This window comes from Drosophila navojoa, chromosome 2 (genome assembly GCF_054131105.1).
Source record: "Drosophila navojoa isolate 15081-1374.11 chromosome 2, UAZ_NAV_1.0, whole genome shotgun sequence".
NCBI classification, from domain to species: Eukaryota; Metazoa; Arthropoda; class Insecta; order Diptera; family Drosophilidae; genus Drosophila; species Drosophila navojoa.
This window is the reverse complement of record NC_142890.1, coordinates 22032011-22050254: the sequence shown is the minus strand read 5'-3', so window position 1 is coordinate 22050254 and position 18244 is coordinate 22032011. Positions and strand designations below refer to the sequence as shown.

At 42.1% G+C, this 18244-nt stretch overlaps 1 protein-coding gene across 1 annotated transcript; it reads left to right on the top strand.

The window, feature by feature from the left end:
- The first annotated feature begins 16417 nt into the window (after positions 1-16417).
- Positions 16418-16869, top strand: LOC149092237 (uncharacterized). The gene is made up of 2 exons (XM_089256540.1): positions 16418-16506; positions 16570-16869. The coding sequence occupies exons 1-2, from the start codon at positions 16450-16452 to the stop codon at positions 16816-16818; spliced, it is 306 nt and encodes a 101-aa protein (XP_089112666.1). The 5' UTR covers positions 16418-16449; the 3' UTR covers positions 16819-16869.
- Positions 16870-18244: the final 1375 nt, after the last annotated feature.

Genomic DNA, 18244 nt, shown 5'->3' with positions numbered 1-18244 from the left:
TGAGAATTCTATTTTTTTTGGGGGCAATGCTAAAAATAATATAGGCAAAGCAAATAATCCGCCATACTACAGCAAAAGTGAGCTGCTGACGCAATGTTAATCTCCTGTTAAAATCGATAAGTTATCGAAATCATAGTTTGGCGGTTAAGACCACTGTTTTGAATTTTTAAGGAAGGAAGAATATTCCGAATGCGAATTGCTGCTAGCCAACAGATAAATAAACATTTTTTTCTTTTTTTATGGATAGTAATTTTAATCTAATGCAGCTTAAGACAAAATTATTAGCTTCTAGGATGATATATACTCCACTGGAAGATGCTCGAAGATAAGTCTATGTGAATTCGCTCCAATAGCTTTTATTATTAGTCTCTTCAGAGATTTTTCTTCTTTTCTCTGACTTCCGTGTTATTAATAATATAATTGGATTGCTCAGGCAATGCGATATCTATATTTGTTCAGCCAACATGAAGATGCAATTTATTGCATGCATTAAGGGAGACAATATAATGGGGCATCGACGTTTATTAATTTGTCATGGGCTTAAACAGAGCTGGTATCGTTGTCTGCCAGGGCAAATCCTTTGCACTCATTGCATTTCAACACGTTTGGCAGTTTCACTTTTTCGACTGCCCCAAAAGAAACGAAGACAACGCACATTAATTAGGACCCTTCATTAGACACATGCCTATCAAGCAGACTTGGAATCGGACGAGTGCGCCGTCGGCTATATCCAGAATCGTTGCTGGAGCATTGGATATATCCAAGTTTTATGTAATTAAGCCAGACGCGCTCACAATTTAAATTGCTGCAGTGCTGGGCCGTGCCTTCTGATCGTTCTTCATACGCGTCTCGTCTCTCCCTCCGTATCTGCATCACGAATTGGCAATTGAGCAGCTCAGTCGGAGAGTTGGCGCAATTTGCAGAGAGTCGACGAGGCTGAGCCGAGTACCTCCTCATCAAGATCCTCACCGGGGCATCCGTTGCAGCGGCAGCTTCGTCTTCTTTCTTGCTGCGACGTTCGCTCGTCAGCGTTTGAGCCAATAATTATGGTTATTAATCGGCTGGAGAATTGGCTGCTAATTTGCAGTTTAGTTACAAATTCTGGCCGCCAGCGTGCAATTACTCGCTTAAATTATAGCTTCAAAATAAACAAAACGCCGCAACGCCCGATCTGGGGGCCCGAAAGTTGGCGGGGAGCAAAGGTCATGCCGTATGGCAAACGCACATTGCATTTTATATGTTTGCTTATCAGAGAGGCCATCAGGAGGCTACGCTGCTCATCAGCTAATGATGCACAGAGTCGAGTCCCTGCCTCTTCTGCTGCTGTTCCTACGGCTGCTGCTGCAATCAATGTTCACCAGCTGGACTCATAATTAGATGGCCCAGTGCCAGTCATGGGCGTTACTCAATCATGGCCTGATGGCACAACCCCCAAGACGAATCTATTGCCAGTGCGAGTGAGCGAGTGAGCGAGCGAGCGAGCGAGCGAGGGCACGATCAGTGCAGCTACAACATAATTTCCAGACATCTCCGGCTCGTCCACAGTTGCTTGATCCCTTGTCCAATTTGAGAGGCGCTCGCATTTCGCGGCCACGGCAACACTTTTGCTCAGCCAAATCAAATCGTGTGCTGTTTATTTAAATAACCATAATTTAGCAACGCTTCTCGTCTCCGACCATTGACCAATTGGGGGCCCATTTATTAACCCACACACTCTGCAGCACCACAAGCACCACCATCAGCAGCAATGGATGGGGCCATGGCCAGTGCTTCAGCTTTATGGTCCGATCTGTTCCCAGTGCCCGGCATCATGAATTTTCATGTTTTGTGAGAACATAAAAATTCAATTTAATATGCTTTCGAGTTCGTTTGGAGTTGGTTTTTAGCAGGAAAACGTTTTGTCTACGGGCATCGGTTAATGAAAATTTAGTTCAATCATTGTAGATAACCGTGTTCGAGCTCGTTTGGACAATCTGGCGAAATACTTTATCATGCAACGAGCAGGGCGATATCTATTTGGTTGTAGGTGTTGATTGGCTAAATGACGATAGATTCCATGATCTCGGTTGATATTGTCACTGCGATCATTTGTTGCACATTATGACAATGTGTTGATTACGATCGTAGAAATGCTAATAGAAAACTGAGCTGTCTAGATATACATACTTACATATTCTGGTGTATCAAGTTTCTGTAAAGGTACAAGTATTTATCTGGAATTAATTGTTCTTCGATTAAGAAGGGGAAAATAAGTAGAAAAAAAGAGAATGAAAGCGAGGGTGTTGTTATTATATAAGTCGATTAAAAGAAAACGTGTCTCTTATGGAGAGCCCTACTTGTAATCAAATAAATTAGTAATAATTAAGATTAGAATAGCGTGGGCGGCATTAAAATGTAAGAGTGAGAAACAGAAATAACTAAAGGAGGAGGTCTGAGAAAGAACTTTGAGAGAGAAAGCGAAAGACGGAAATATATATATATATGTATATATATATATACAGAGATCGTTAGAGAAAGGGATAGATATAGAGGGAAAAAGACGCAGAGGAGCATGGCAGGAACAGACAGTCGAAGAGGAAAAGAGAGAGAGAGAGAGCGAAAGAGGCAAAGAGAGGGAGCAAGAGGGAGTGAAAAAATACTTACAATAAGAAACAGTTATCAGCTCAATGTGAAATTTTAGACCATTCCAAGGTTATGATTTTTTTGTATCAACGTATAAGAATTTTGCATTTATTTAATAATTATATTAGCAAAATTAAAATTGTATAAAATTAAAATTCCTTTTCGATTAAAGTATTGCTCACTTTCGTTATATAATGTGCGCCTTCTTGTATATGGGTAGCTCGAGTGTTTGGTGCATAGCACAATAAATGCCATTATTAACGATTAACGATTTATGATCGGGCTAAGTGCTATGAAATTGGCCAACTTCTAACTTGGCTCGCTGATTCCGCTGTCCGCCTGGGCACTCAGCACGTCAGGTTTGAAAAAAATGAGCTTGTTAACGCTCCATGATGAGCCTAGTTAGTGTCCGCTGCCATGATCTAAACCATATAACCCGAAGCATTGAATCGATCTGTAGATGGATGGCTGCATGGATGCATAGATGGGTGGATGGATAGGAGGATCGATGGTTCCTTGGATCCGCTTGCAGTCCAGCCGAGCCAGCAGTCATTAGAGGTTTATGCAAAATTACAACACGATAACACGTAATCATTAGCGTTGCTCTCTGATGCTCAAGATCGCTGCCTCAGACGGTGTGAGCAAACAGTTTGAGATGCAGCAACAACAACAATAGCAACAACAATAGCAACAACAATAGCAACTTCAATTTGCAGTTTCATTATCAAACGAGGCAAAGAACATAATTTGACTGAGGCCAAAACATTTGGTTATGTCCAGGTCTACGGCTAAAAGAGTCCAATTTGTAGTTGTTGTTGTTTTTGTTGTTGTTGCATGAGCTCAGTCTAGTAGTAGTAGTCAGAGTCTATCGATCACGTTTCAAACTGAAAGGCACGACCATGACGACGATGTGGCTCCGATTATGGCCATGTTCTTATTGTTGTTGTTACTGCTTGTTGTTGTTGTTGTTGTTGCATAGTTTGCACAAGACGCCATTGTTCTATTGGGTGCTAGAGGAGTTGGGAAATGCTGACGGTTTTAAAACTTTTATGCAATTAATTGCAACAGTTTTGTGGCTGGAATGCGCTGCTTGTCTGTTGGGCCATACGTCCGTCCGTTTGTCCGTCCCTCCGCCTGTCTGTCCGTTGCTGTTGCTGCTGTTCTAACCACTTGCCGTTAATTTTAAAATTGTGCTCACGTTCTGGCAATTTGCTGACCACCCACATGCAAATGCAAATGCAAGTAGAGGTGCTCCAGTCGGGCATGCTCGACCAGAAGATATCCTAAATAATGCTTTGAGCTTACTGTTAGACTTAAACTCAGGTTTTCATATGAATTAATATATAAATTAATATTTTAATATATTTAAAAGTATATAAACTCAATGAAATCATAGATCCCTTTGGCTAGCCTAGACTCAAGCCTATTATACCCGTTTTGCTCTTGGCAGCTAGGTATTGGAAATGCCACCCCTTACCTGAATTCGATTCGTGGAAAATTAGACGCCAGCTCCGAGCTGGCCGGCAGCTAGTGTGCGAGCTGGAACAAGCTGGCAGTGAGCATTTCATTTGCCTATTGCCCATTGCTCATTGCCCACTGCCAATTGGCAATTGGCAGTCGCCAGTTGCATGTTGGCAGTTGCGAGTTTGTATTGAGTCTGCGCCAGCTCTTTGGCTAATTTGACACTTGGGGCAGTCCCACAATTGACTTGCAGGCCGACAGGTTAGTGGAAACGGAGGCGCCTCTTCTAACTCAACTGCGCTTGGATGCATTGCTTGCCAGGAACTGATGCGAGTGGGTGGACTGAATGATATCTTTGTAATTATAATTAATGACCATTGACTATGTATGCACTATAGCATATATACTTATGGCCATTAAGCGATTGAGCGGGATGTACAGATTTATATAATGTGTAGACTTTGTTCAGAGCAACGACTGAGAGGCTGAGAACCTGCGATGTGATGGACATCAATTAATTTTATTTTTTTAATTTTTAATTGTGGGATTTAACATATGTATTTCATTCCTATATACCATGGTAGTTACGTAAAGAATATATAAAAAAAAAAATTATATTTACCAATAAACATTGAGCGGAATATTATTTATTGACTATTATGCTTAAGCTACGACTCTATAGAAGGGTTTAATCCAGTCCAAGCTAGTACATGCATCGGGTGAGTTATTATAAGGTCATCATGGAGATAGTGATCATAGAGAGAGGTATCATACGATGAAAGACATTCCTCCGCTCTCACAACCCCCACTTCAACTCCAACTGTCTTTCCTTAGATTGGAAGCCGCCTATGATAATTTACAGTTTAATATATATTGTATATTAATATTTAATTTTAACAAATACAGACCCTGCTGAACTCAGTCAAAATATCAATTTTTAATTTCAATAACTTGTATATATTTTAAACACATTTTCAAGCTTTAGCACTGTTGAATAATCCATATTTCATTGCTCTTAACCATTTATTGAAGAAATTTAAATTTTTAAAATAATTATTATAATATTAAATTCGAATTTTTTAATAGCTTGCTCAGATGTACAGATTTTATAAGCTAACTTTTGCCCTGCCCTTAGAGGTACAATGTCAATTTGCCTAATTTAGCTTATCGCAGTAAGCCTTTAAGTGAATCAATTCACGTATAGAATGTTTATCCAGCAATAAAAAATCAATGAGTATTATTATCATCTATCATAAAAAATAATAAATATAAATGTTCTCAGAACTGCATCTTCGTCGAAAATATATTCTTAGAATCGCAGCTGATCAATCAGATCCATAAATCCCGCTCAAACTTATTTCCGGCAGGCACTTCTCACGCCGTGGAAAGCATTTCACAAATTGCGCGCATTTAAGGAATGCGCTAAAAAACGAAATTTCATGACAAATTAACAGAGGAATAAAGCGCAGCTCGAATGCCCAGCCCAGCTCACGACAACGACAACGACAACAACAGCGACAGAGGACGGGCGTTGGGTTAGGCTTCTTTGTATGGGCTGTCAGAGCTAGTCGGAGGCGCTGGCGGCCAGGCGGACATGCACACAGGCACGTATGGCTGGCACAAGTGTGCGTCCAGTCCAGTCCGTACTGGGAGTCAGAGTCAATATATATTCCAAAAGGAATTCCGCAAATAATTGCGGGCCGGCCGCAAAACTTATGGCAATTGTGTGGCGGCCGAGCAAAACGGACACAGGCCGTGCGGTCGCATCGCATACATCACGTGCATCAGCAGCAACAGCAACAGCAACAACAACAACTTGTACTGGCAAACAAACATTTCGAATGCAAATAAAAAATCACGCCAATAAACTAGACATTGCGACGCGACGCTGCTGACGAGGCAGCCAGCGGATCAGCAGGCGCACACTCTACAGTGGGGCAGACGAGGCTCTGGCTAAGACAATAGCAATAGCTGCTAGCAGCCCTCGCCAAATTCACGACGTCATGATGTCTCGCTGGGATTTGGATTTCAGCAGCTTCAGTTTCAGCCTGCCTGCCTGCCTGACTGCCTGACTGTTTGTTTGTTTGTTTGCCTGCCTGCCTGCGCTCCTGACTTTGCCTCGACGATCGCGAAATTGCATACAAATCGCTTGTTTGGTAAATTTAACATAAGCGCGTCAGTAGCGCCTCTGGTTTGTGTGTGCATGGCGAGCTTGGAATAACTTAAAGCAGCCAAAGCCACAACAGCAACAACAACAACAACAACAACGACAATATTGAGGCGCGGGCTTATCTTGTTCTTGTTAAGCTGCCCGACTGTCTGGCTAGCTGGCTGGCTGGCTGGCTGGCCGATTGGCCGCTCCTGTCTTGTCGTGTAGCCATCATGTAAAACGCATTGGCCCAAAACCGGGAACCAGTTGGCCCAACTGCTCGCCGCCTGGTGCATCCACATCGCCGCGCCTGTTGATCAGTGTCGTTACCCGACGTCTCTTCCTCATCCTCATCCTCATCCTCGTTGTCGTCTCCGACTCAGTCAGGCGTTTGCAGGCGGCTGCAATTTGTTTGAGTTACGGCGCTTGTAAGCACACTTTAAGGATCCATTGTATTCCAATCAATAAGCCGGGCATGACAATGAGACACAAACTACAAGCCCCGGGCCCCATTGAATGTCAACCCGAAGTGTGTTCAACTGGAGCGCCGTTTGCCGCCGCTTTGTTTGGATTCTTTGTTAGGGTAATTGTTGAAGTGCCGCAAAAACTGCGAACTAGTGCGCCTCCTACAGCAGCTACAAAGGATCAGCATTTGTTTACCAATTATCCATATTATTAATGGGTGTTATTATACTTTAGATTGGCTAGGATTTTGTTTAGCCTAGCAGACAGTAAGAGATTGTTTATAAGCGAGCCATGTAAAGTGAGGTGAAGTGATTGACTAGGAAATACCTGCTTCCGATGCTGTACATACTTGTGATTCTAGCCCTGTAAAAGTGAGAGATCTTAATTTAGTTTAATATTAGTTTTCATTGATCTTATGAAATTGGAGAGACGTTTAGATGATTACAGTCCAACTTAATATTCAAATCTCTAAAGTTTCAAGTTGGCTGAGCTTATACGAGCGGACGGACAGACTAGCTAAATAAATAATTGCGGATCAATACTGATCTCAATAATTATATTCTTAGTTATATGTACACTCTCATGCATTTCGTATCTTGGCAAAAAAATGATTTGATTAGAGCTTACAGTAAATCCTGCAGTGCATTCTGCCTCTCCGTTTCGTTTCCTTAAGCATTATCTGATAGATGTCACAGATTTGAAGTTTGGAATCTATTTGCTATATATATAATAATCTATAATATATCTATAAATATAATATTCTAATAGATGTCACAGATTTAAAGTTTGAAATCTATATATAATAATCTATAATATATCTATAAATATAATATTCTATAAAAATATCTATATATATGTAATAATAATATTTATAAGTACATATTAATTTTTAAAAATTTGTTGGCTCTAATATTTATAAATATCTATAAAACATATATAAATTTAAAGAATTTTTGATAAAAATTAATATCTTTAAAAATTATTTTTGTATGTAGTTTATAGACTCTAGAGTGAATTTTGTGCAAAACTTAATCTAATTAATTAGCTAGTATGCGGGTATGATTTATATTAAAATTTAATATAATACATATAATATATTATAGTTTTACCTATATTTTACCTATATACATATATATATATACTTTAGGAATATTAAAATTTGCCGGCCTATAATCATTTCAGAATATCACCTGCATTTACCGCAAGTACAGCTCATTGCGAGTCCACGTAATGCCAGCTTGCCAAGCAATTGACTTCCAATTAAATATGTCAAGCAATGCAGATGCAGATGCAGATGCAGATGCAGATGGAGCAACGCCACGTAACTGGCCGAGGTCCAGTTCTCCTGTTGGTGGCTGCGCTTCAATGCAAATTTCAGTGCGGAATGGCGCATGCCCCGAGTCCAGAAGAGACTACGCACTGCGCTGCATTTCATTAGCATATCACAGGTTTGATGCGAAGGCGGGGATGACATTTTGACCAACAACAACAGCAGCAGCAGCAGCAGCAACAACAACAACAACATCGGCAAGGGGAGGTAAATTTATGTGCAGCCAGGGAGTCAGGCAGTGGAAAGGATTAACGAGGATTAGCCTAGCCAGGCAGCCTGGCTGACTAACTGACTAACTGACTCGGCCAACGACGAGCTGACTTTTAAGTTGGTTTGGCCGTCTGGCTCGGACTGTGAAGCTACCGTTGATGGCATTTACGATAAATTTACGCAAGTCATTTGACAACGCTGTCGTCTGGCTCAATGGAGCGATGCTGCTCATCATTATGGGCCGAGTGCGCAGTATGCAAAGCAGAGGGAAAAATTGTGGCAAGAGTTGATGTGCCACTGCCACTGCAGGCAGCCAAAAGTCGTTGGCAGTTGGCAAAAACAAACAAAATGTCGCACATTAAGCGACTGAACATTTCTCAAATGTCACGTATACGTCATGTGTGCCGCAGACATGATCAGCAGCCGCACCACCACCACTACTAGCACCACCAGCAGCAGCAGCAGCAGCAGTAAGCAATTAATTAATCCTGCACTTGGCCAAGACTCTGGTAAGCAGACAACGTTCAGCTAGAGGCTGTTAGACCCACGTATGTGTAAGACCTGCCCGGTTAGCCCATGTCGACGTCTCCATTTGGCCAGCTCGTTCCCATTCATGGCTCAGTCACTGGCTTATTAAAACGTGTCTAGGAACAGGTGAATATAGCCACATAAATTACCACCTCTTCATTAGCTCTGTGCGTCTACACCGACTGCACAGTGGTTCCGCATGAAAAGCAAAGTGCGCCAGTGCATTAAGTGTGAGTTTTGTTGCTCTTGCATAATTTGATCTATTTTAGTTGTCTTCCTAAATGGAATATTTATTCATTTATGGAAATTATACAACAATGCCTAATAATATTTTATACTAAAAGCCCCATCGAATCATTTTGAATAAGATTATCTCAATATATCGTACAGTCCATATATAGCCTAGTCTATCGGTCCATTCAGCTGTTGTTCTGTGCATCCGACATTTTTTCTATCTGCTTGTGCTCTCTGTGCATTTAGCTGCCCGTCTGTCTATTATCCAGTCCATACGTCTCTATCGGGAATTCTGTCGATTCTGGTGGATCCTGTCTATTAATCCGCCCATTTCTCCGCTCATTCATCCATCCGTCTGTTCGTTACCCCGTCCGTATAGCATTCCAGCACTCCTCTTGTCCTTCTGTCCGTCTGTGCGTCCGTTTACTTGTTTATCTGTTTGTCTCTCCGTCCATCTGTTATATTTTTAAGAGCCTTATTCTTGGTGGCTGCTTGACTTGACGTATAAATATATAGCTAGCTAAAATGCTTGGCACAGATTAATTCCGCCCTGGCACTTCTAAGAATATCTTTTATACTTTCTATACTCGCGAATTCTTTAAAACAAATTGCATTCCTGATGCTCACAGTTGACTACACAGGTTCACCTAGACAACTCAAAGAGGAAGAATATCTGAATTCAATATGCTGAGTTAAGGAATAGTTTTCTCTGTCCATTCTTGAGCTCACCACCGTCTTCAAGTTCTCTGGCAATGTGCCCACTGTGGTAGCTTGGTTAACTTAAGCCTGCCCCATTGCCTGTGCTGGGCAAATTGACTTACGCGCGCGTAATGGAATTTAATTTCTTGTTAGCCGGGCTAACAGCGGCTGCAATTGCATCGAGATAAGTCCTTTATGCTCACGTATGCGTGCCTGACCCCATAAGCTAAGTCGGCCTGCCAGCTCACCTGTCCGACCCGGACGCGGACCCAGACCGGGTCGTTAGTGGGCCGTTCTTCCTGTGACACACTTCTGGCAATTAGTCATAGAAAATCGTGTAGTCGCCTCGGCTGCGTGTCTGCGTGCCTCGCAGCCATTGTGGGCATAGCGTCAACGCGGACTTTTGTAATTTTAATCACTTCCCTCGGCCAGAGAGTTATTAGACGGGGCCCAGGAGTCGCTGGCCAAATGCAACCAGATTGTTTTACAACATAATTAGGTGAGCTTGTGGCTGAAGCCGTTGCACCACGCACAGCTGAATCGGAAGCATCGGCCGAGCAGGACAGGGGCTAAGCCGTACGGGACACATATGACTTAAGCAGTAAGGGTTACGGGAATCGCTGATGTCGTTGGCAAAATTATGAAGTGCAGCCAAGTGCATGTTTTGAATATGTTTTGTGATAGGGGCAGGCATAAAAAAAGAAAACAACATAAACCAAAAGAACGAAAACCTTGCTCATAAAAACCAAGAACGCCCCTGTCATTGTGCTAAAGGCTCAGGCTGAGGCCTGGCCACAGGTTTTCACGTTCCTGTTTGCAACTTTATTTCGATGCCCAAGGCGCGAGAACTACATTAACAACAACCACAGCAGCAGCGACGGCAGCAGCAGCAGCAGCAGCAGCAGCAGCAGCGACAACTGCAACAAGTCAACAACAATTCGACACACACACTTGCCAACTGGGCTGCCTGGTGTGAAAGCGTGTTGCTGGCCGTGTTCCTCTGGCCCGTGCTCCTTGCTCCTGCATGTTCCTGGTGCCTGATCCCTGGTGCCTTGGCATTCGGTAAAGCGTTCAGCATCGATTCGTTATGATTGCATGTTAAATGGCTCCCGCTGAGTTATTACGAGACAAAATCCTTATTTATCGCTTTCTGATTTATTTGTAAACGATTTTTGCGCCCATCTTGTCCTTACAAACTCTACGCGCCTGTTAGCCTGGTTAGCTCTGGTTAGCCCGGCCAATGGCCACTGGCCACTGGCCAATGGCCCCATCTAGATGGCCAGGCCTTGTTTGCACAGACCCCCAGACCCGGCAGCCGTATTTCTTAGCCATGGCTATTTTTACTGATTTCAACGCCTTTTTTTATGGCCAAAGGAAGAGTTTCGTGTTCTCTCCCTCTCCCTCTTCCTCCCCCTTTGCTGTATTTGTTTGTGGTTCGTCCATTGTGGCCGGCTTATCGCAAGTTTGTTGTTGTCGATTTGTGGTGCTGCTGCTGATGGTGGTGTTGGCGGTGGTGGTGTGTGAATTTGTGGCTGCTTACTTAATTTTGACATATTTATTTTAATGCCGTTATGGCTAAGTAGTGGGGCAGGGCTTATACTGTAGCATTGTGGGATTTAAGGCACCTTCTGTATAAGACTTTACAATATTGCTATGGAATTTTTTAATTCCATTTAATTTGTTTTAAATAAATTTTGTATTTCAGGGAGAATTTATTTTTGATAATTTTGGTTTATGTTGATTTAAATGAAAAATATTTAAATAAAAAATATTTAAATAAAAAATAAAATAAAATAAATCAAAAATAAATAAAAATAATACATTATTGTAAATATAATGTCAATTGGGAACTAACAAGATCCAGGGACAGAAAATGAAAGGGTAAGCCACAGAGGTGGGAAGATATTAAAAAAAAACAGAGGGTTAGAAATAGATATAGAGACATATAGAAATAGACATAAGATAAAAGGAAATTGAGTGTGTGAGAGAGACAGAGCAAGAGAGAGAGAAAGATAGAACGAGAGTAAGACATATTGAATGAGTCAGATTAATATTAAACAACACTCACACACTATTGCCACAAAGTTATTTTAAAGTTCAGCCTAAGAGTAAACTTCCTTATGATTTTGGTATACTCTTGTTTTTTGAAACGAATATAATCTCTTGCTCGAATAATACTTAATTTTCTATACTGATGCTTGTCTTGCATACATATAAAGCAGCTTGATAGAGCAAAGAACGGAGTAAGGAACAAACAGTGCAAGCTGGGACTTCAAATGGGATCCGACCTCTTCGGCTGAGCGCTCTAAACAGACTGATAATAAACTTCCATAGCTTAGTCTATCGAGCCCGACCCGAGTAAATACGAAGTCGAAGGAGACACATTTTGTGTATTAAACGAATTTGCAATATACATATGTCCCATTTACTTTACATATCATTAACTTGGGCTTGAGCGAGAGAGAAAGTGGGACCTGGATGTGCTGCAAGTGAGATAGCAGTAATATTATTTTTAAAGATATTAATATTATGAAAGATAATATTTAATAATTTTATTAAATAGAATAAATAATTATAATCATTGAATGATATTTTCAGCTTCATCAACCCTCTGGTATTGGGGCTATACATAGTTAATGTAATGTTAATTATAAATCGATAAAGAACATTGAGTGCAGTTTCACATTGGAAAGAACTTGAAATTTAAATGGAGAAACTAAGTGAAGTTATTTATTTAATTTGAACTTAAACAATCGAAACCTTTTTTATGAACGACTCTGATTGACAGTCCAGCAAGTGTCATAACTCAATTATATAGCCGCCGTCTTAAGTTGCTATAACATGATTATGTTTATTGGCCGACCCTGGCTTACCCATAATGCTGTTCATTAAATGCCGTTATAAGTCCCCTTACCACCATAAACCAATGTCGCTCAATTGCCCAATTGCTCGACAGACAGCCGTGCACACATACAGGGAGAGAGAGAGACACACACACACACACATGCACACACATTCACACTCGATTACCCCAAAGACACTCCAATTCGTTATGGACTGGAATGCAGTGAGAGAGTTTAGCTGCATTTTTTTTTTCTTTTTCTGCTTCTTACCGTTGGGCCAGTGCTGTGGACATTGGCCAAAGTCAAATGACCAAAACGTCGTCAACATCGACGCCTTCTGCTAACAACCAGCGAGCCGGGGCAGGGAACGCAACGGAACGGTATGGAACGGAACAGCCGCCGCGTGTTTGGCATGGCTTATTAAAACGCAAACGGCTTTTTACGATGCGCAATAAATTGGCGCTGCTTGGCGATACTTGGCCGTGTATGCAAAAGGTGCCTCAAACAAACAAGTCAAAGCTGCAGCAGCAGCAGCAGCAGCAACAACAACAACAGCAACGGCAACACGAGGCGAACGCTTATGGCTTAAATTAATAAAATAAGCTTTGTCAGACAATTTACAACGCGTCTTCAGCGAGCAGATTACGAGCACGCGGACACGATCCAAAGATCGGGCCAGGCCAGGCCAGACCAGACCAGACCCGGCCAGGCCAGGCTGGACAGAGTAGATGCAAAGACGCAGTTGTTGCTGCTGTTGCTGTTGCTGCTGCCTGTCTGTCTGCCTTGGTTCTGGCCAGTTAGATGAGCGCACGAGTGTCAGGGGGATGGCCAGGGACCAGGGGGATGGCAGGCGGTTGGCTGTGGTGTTTGTTCGTTAATTAGCGAACATATTTCGTATAATCGGTGTCATATTAGTTATAAATTGGATAAAAGCGCAAAACGACAACTTAATTAATTTTAAATTCCAATTTATAAGCAACAAAACAAAAACCAAAACCAAAACCAAAGCCAAGAAAATGAAATACAAATGCAGCTTGTTGTCTGTTGTCCGTTGTCCGTTGTCGATGATGGTGCCGCTGATAACGATTATGGAAGCGCGACTGACTGGCCGGCTAATCATGGGCAGCTCGCCCTCGACTTTTGCATAGAAATGCGCAGCAATAAGCCAGGCAGACAAACTGCAGCCAGTTGCCGCATACCAGGGCCCCGGCCTGCCGCCTCTTCCCTCTTCCCTGTTGCCTGTTGCCAGTCGAGGCTCTCGAGGAACGGCCACAGCTTCATTTAAATTTTTGCAGCCTTTTGCCCATTTGCCCAGGTCCGATTCCGAGAATTCACTGTAGTTGTTGCCGTTTCCCTTGGCCTTTACTGTTGCTGCTGCTCTTGTGGTTGCTCATGTTGTTCCTGTTGTTGTTGTTGTTGTTGGTGCTTCTGCTTTCGCTACAATTCGATTAGGCCGCGTCTTGGGCCACGTCCGCTGTTGATATATTGCGGCGATCAGCAGTGATGATCATTTTGTTCGCCAGATTGCGTTTCGATCAGCATCAACTGTAAATTATCTTATAACTTAATTCATTAATAAATTTATGAATTGGCCGTTGTAAATTGTTGAAATTTATTGGCCCCAGTTGTGACATTGAATGGCCACAGTTCGAGTCCACAATCGGCTGGGCCCCTTCGATATTGCATTGTCTATGGACTATGATAAATTTGTGTTGTGGGCAGAGACAGCGGAACCTTAACGTTTCTCTCTCTTCTTCTCCCTCTCTCTCTCTCTCTCTCTCTCTCGCACTCCCTCTCTCTTCTTTTTGTTGCTTTCGTACATAGTTATAAATTGCTCGATCATTTGTCAGGCACTTTTTAAATGTCTCTCTCGATTATGCCTCGCTATCTCTGTCTCTCTCTCTCGCTGCCTCTGTCTCTGACTCTATTATTAAAACGCTGTAATTAATGTGGCATTTAAGATTTTAGGATTTTCTTAATACATTTTGATAAATTTCAATTATTAAGCCATCTTCATCTCAATCAGCCGTGCACTGAAGAACTATCCCAAACAACTTTATTGAATGAATACTTTTTTTTTTCGTACACAATGCCCATCGACTGGTTATGAATGAGACATTTTCTCTTGGCTAAGCGTGGACGATGTTTTATGAAAGTTATAGCTTAACTCAACCCACTCTCAAACGTTTTATATTGTGTTTGATGCATCAATCATTAATCTAGCGCGTGGAAAAATATTTTAGCTAAAAACGGAAATGTTGAATGAATGATAAAATTTATGAAAATGTTAAATGTATGCTAAAATTAGAATATTATTATTAAATGGCTTTAATCACAAATATCCAAAATTAGAATATACCTATTTAATATTATGGTTGGTAAAATTTATAATCAATAGAATAAAAATTTGTGGACAATTGGAATTTCACAAATTGTAGTTGAAGTTATAATATAATTATTTACCATAATAGCAGTTTAATAATATTGATAATCCTTTAGATTGCTGCCTCTATATCATAAATAAGTGTTGAAGTTGGGTCAAGGAGATAAAAAGCATGCTGATCCTTTTAAGCTCTATTAACATTCTTCTGAAATTCTGCTAGACATCAAAGCGCTCGAAATATATTATGAAAGAAGCAAAATTGTTTGATTCTTGTGGACTGATAAGTTGAGGACTCAAATCGCTGACAGCTTGAATCGCAGTTTCATTGAGTAACGAGAGAGAAAGAGAGAGACACTGAGAGAGAGATGGAGAGAGTCAGAGACAGACAGAGATGAAGATCTTTTAAAGCGTTTGCCGCATTAATTTTGCTAATCCTGTTGCGCTCTTGCCCAGGAAGAAGATGATGATGATGCTGCTGATGATGGCCATGGCCATGGCTGAAGCAGACACTGAGGGAGATGCTGAGACAGCAGCGTTCAGCATTCAGCGTTCAGCGTGCAACTCAATGGTCATGCCGACTGATTTTATATGGTTATATTTCTGACTTTTGACAGGAACAAGGCTCGTTTGTCGCCACGGCGGCAAAGTGTTGTTGCCGTTGCCATTCCCAAGGAATGTCAGCCCGATGTTGTTGTCAAATTAACACACAATGCGCCAGCTAATACATTATACAATATGCGACCCAGCCGCTGGCCACATTTCCCAGAAGTTATAGACACTTTTTGCGCGGCCAATGAGAGTCCCACATATCAAGTTAAGCATAGCAACAAATGTACATATATCAACTGAAGATATACATTTATATATATCACTCTCTCTCCCTCTCTGTCTGGCATCGTAAATAATATCAATCGTGTAAGTAGCTGCCAGCATTTAAGAACAATTCGGTTAATCACTTAATTTATGCGAATGCTACAAATCGCAACCTTGTTGCATGCCACGACCGGGCAGGACAGGGCAGGGCAAGGGCTGGGGGCATGCAGGCAGCTGATCCCCTGGTTAGATGTAAGGTATAGGGGGCTTGGACCTTGGCTAATAAACGATCAATTAATAAGCGTTTTAATGCCAAATTTACGATCGTTTTATTTGCATAAATTACCAAAGTTGCCAACTGTATGCACATTAATTTCCCAACTAAATTGCCAATAAAATATTATTTATGTTGTATGCGAAAAATTGCGGAACGCCGGCACAACAACGAAATGAGACGACTCTATAGGCAGGGATCACTGTGAATCGCAGGCAGCGAACTTTATGAGCTTCGCTTGGCCTTTCGCCGGCTAATAGAGCCATAAAACTCGAGCCACTCGACTCTGATATCGGAGCGTGTTAAATTGGTTCTAGATAAGAGAGTGAGAGCGACAAATTGAGCTTTGTACACGATAACGTGACGAGCTCTAATTGAAATTGTAATATTCGCCAAAAAGAGGTTCATCCACTATAAATAGGGCAAGTGAGGCGCCAAATGGACAGTTTCTACTTGGAAATGATTGCAATTGTCAAGTATAGTATTCTGTTTGTGGTCAGTGCAGAGAGAGAGAGAGACTCAAATCCTGCCGGAGCTAATACTCTCATATCCTTCTAGCTCTTGGCACAGCTGCTAACGGGCGCTGCTGCGGCAGCTGCGGTGGGTGAGGTGCTCGGATTGGTTGGCAATGTGGGCAGCACGCTGTTGGAGCCGGTTGTTTGCCTGCAGGAGTCGGCAGTAGCTACTCTTCAGCAGCTGCTGGGCGGCATTGGACTCGAATCACTGGCCACACAGGTGGCAAATCTGCTGACACCGTTACTTAATCAAATTAACGGTCTGCTTACACAAATTTTGGGCGCCCTCTAAATGTTGCTCCAAATACGAATAAATAATGAGTAAAAGGCAAGCTAAGAATAAGTTGAGTTGGTTGATGGCACTATACAGCAGCAGGAAAGGGGGGAGGGAGTGGATAACTGATTTCGTTTATATTTAATAAGAATTCCGTTCTATTGCTCCTATTTATAAGCGGAAAGATGGCTGCATCAATCGGACACATTCATTCACTTCTCTCTTGTATTCCCAAAAAAAAGAATTAAATCACCCAGCCGCACTTTAATGTCGATGCTCATATGAGAAAGTATAACCATTTTGACAGAGTTTACTCGGAAACCTCATCAAGCGACTTCCTAGACGTGCCACTTGCTGTTGCCACTTGGTCGCAGGATAAAGTGAGTCGTAGATCAGTTTTGATTATGTGTGTGTGTGTGTGTGTGTGTGTGTGTGTGAGTGTGTGTCTTTTATGTGCTCTGGCGATGCAAAGCGATAAGGCCGACATCGGGCTGCGCTTTAACGAGCATAACATAATCGTAAAAAACATGTCCACTTCAGATTCAAAGATCCCAAAGACAAGAAGCTGCAACAAGTGACATTCGGTGGACAACTGGAGCGAGCAGCCATAAAGCATATTAGTTTAATGTTCCGCAGTTAGTTCATTAAAAACTCGACCCGATTCTCTTTAATTGTCGTCGCTCCGTCTAAGAACCGGCTCAGAGTTAAAGGGCGTACCGCCGCCGTCCGTTGGGCCTAGAGCGCGCTGTCGTAGGCTTAGTTAGTTTGAAATTTGGCAAGAAATTTGCCGGCCTTAAAATGGGATGGGGATGGAGATGGGGATGGGGATGGGTATATGTCGATGTGGAGCTCTGTGTGGTCTGTGCTGTCTAACACTGATCTCATGTTCATCGGACGGCCAATTTGCGCTGGAGATGTGTGCCACATGACAAGCAATTAAGCCCGGACCCGGCCGGTGTCAGAGTGCGTACGTGCCCTGTGCCCAGGCCGGTGGGGTACAGTGAACCCGCGCGAAAGCTATAAATTTATGACAAATTTTCAAAAGAAATGAACGCGCTGCGTGTGGCTCGCCATTCGCACTGTTGTCCAGCTTGGAGCTTGGAGCTTGGAGACGTGGCGGCACTTAACACCACGCATCATTTTAATTATTTATTTGGTCATAAAACAGTCGAAGCAGGAGGAGGCGGCTGCCTGGCTGTCTGGCCGTTTTGGGCTGCTCAACTTTCGGCACAGTTTTCGCCGTTGTTTCTTTCGCTTGTGCTGCAAATCGTTAAATTTAACAAATTGCCAACGATTTTTATCGCGCCCGGCCCTGGAACATCCATAGATTGTGAATGCTTTTATTTTTTATATTTTTTTGTGTATTTCTTTTTTTTTTTTTTTGACTGCCCAACAAATTTATTTATGAGCAGTGCAAACATATTTCAGCTTTTGTGGCTCTTCC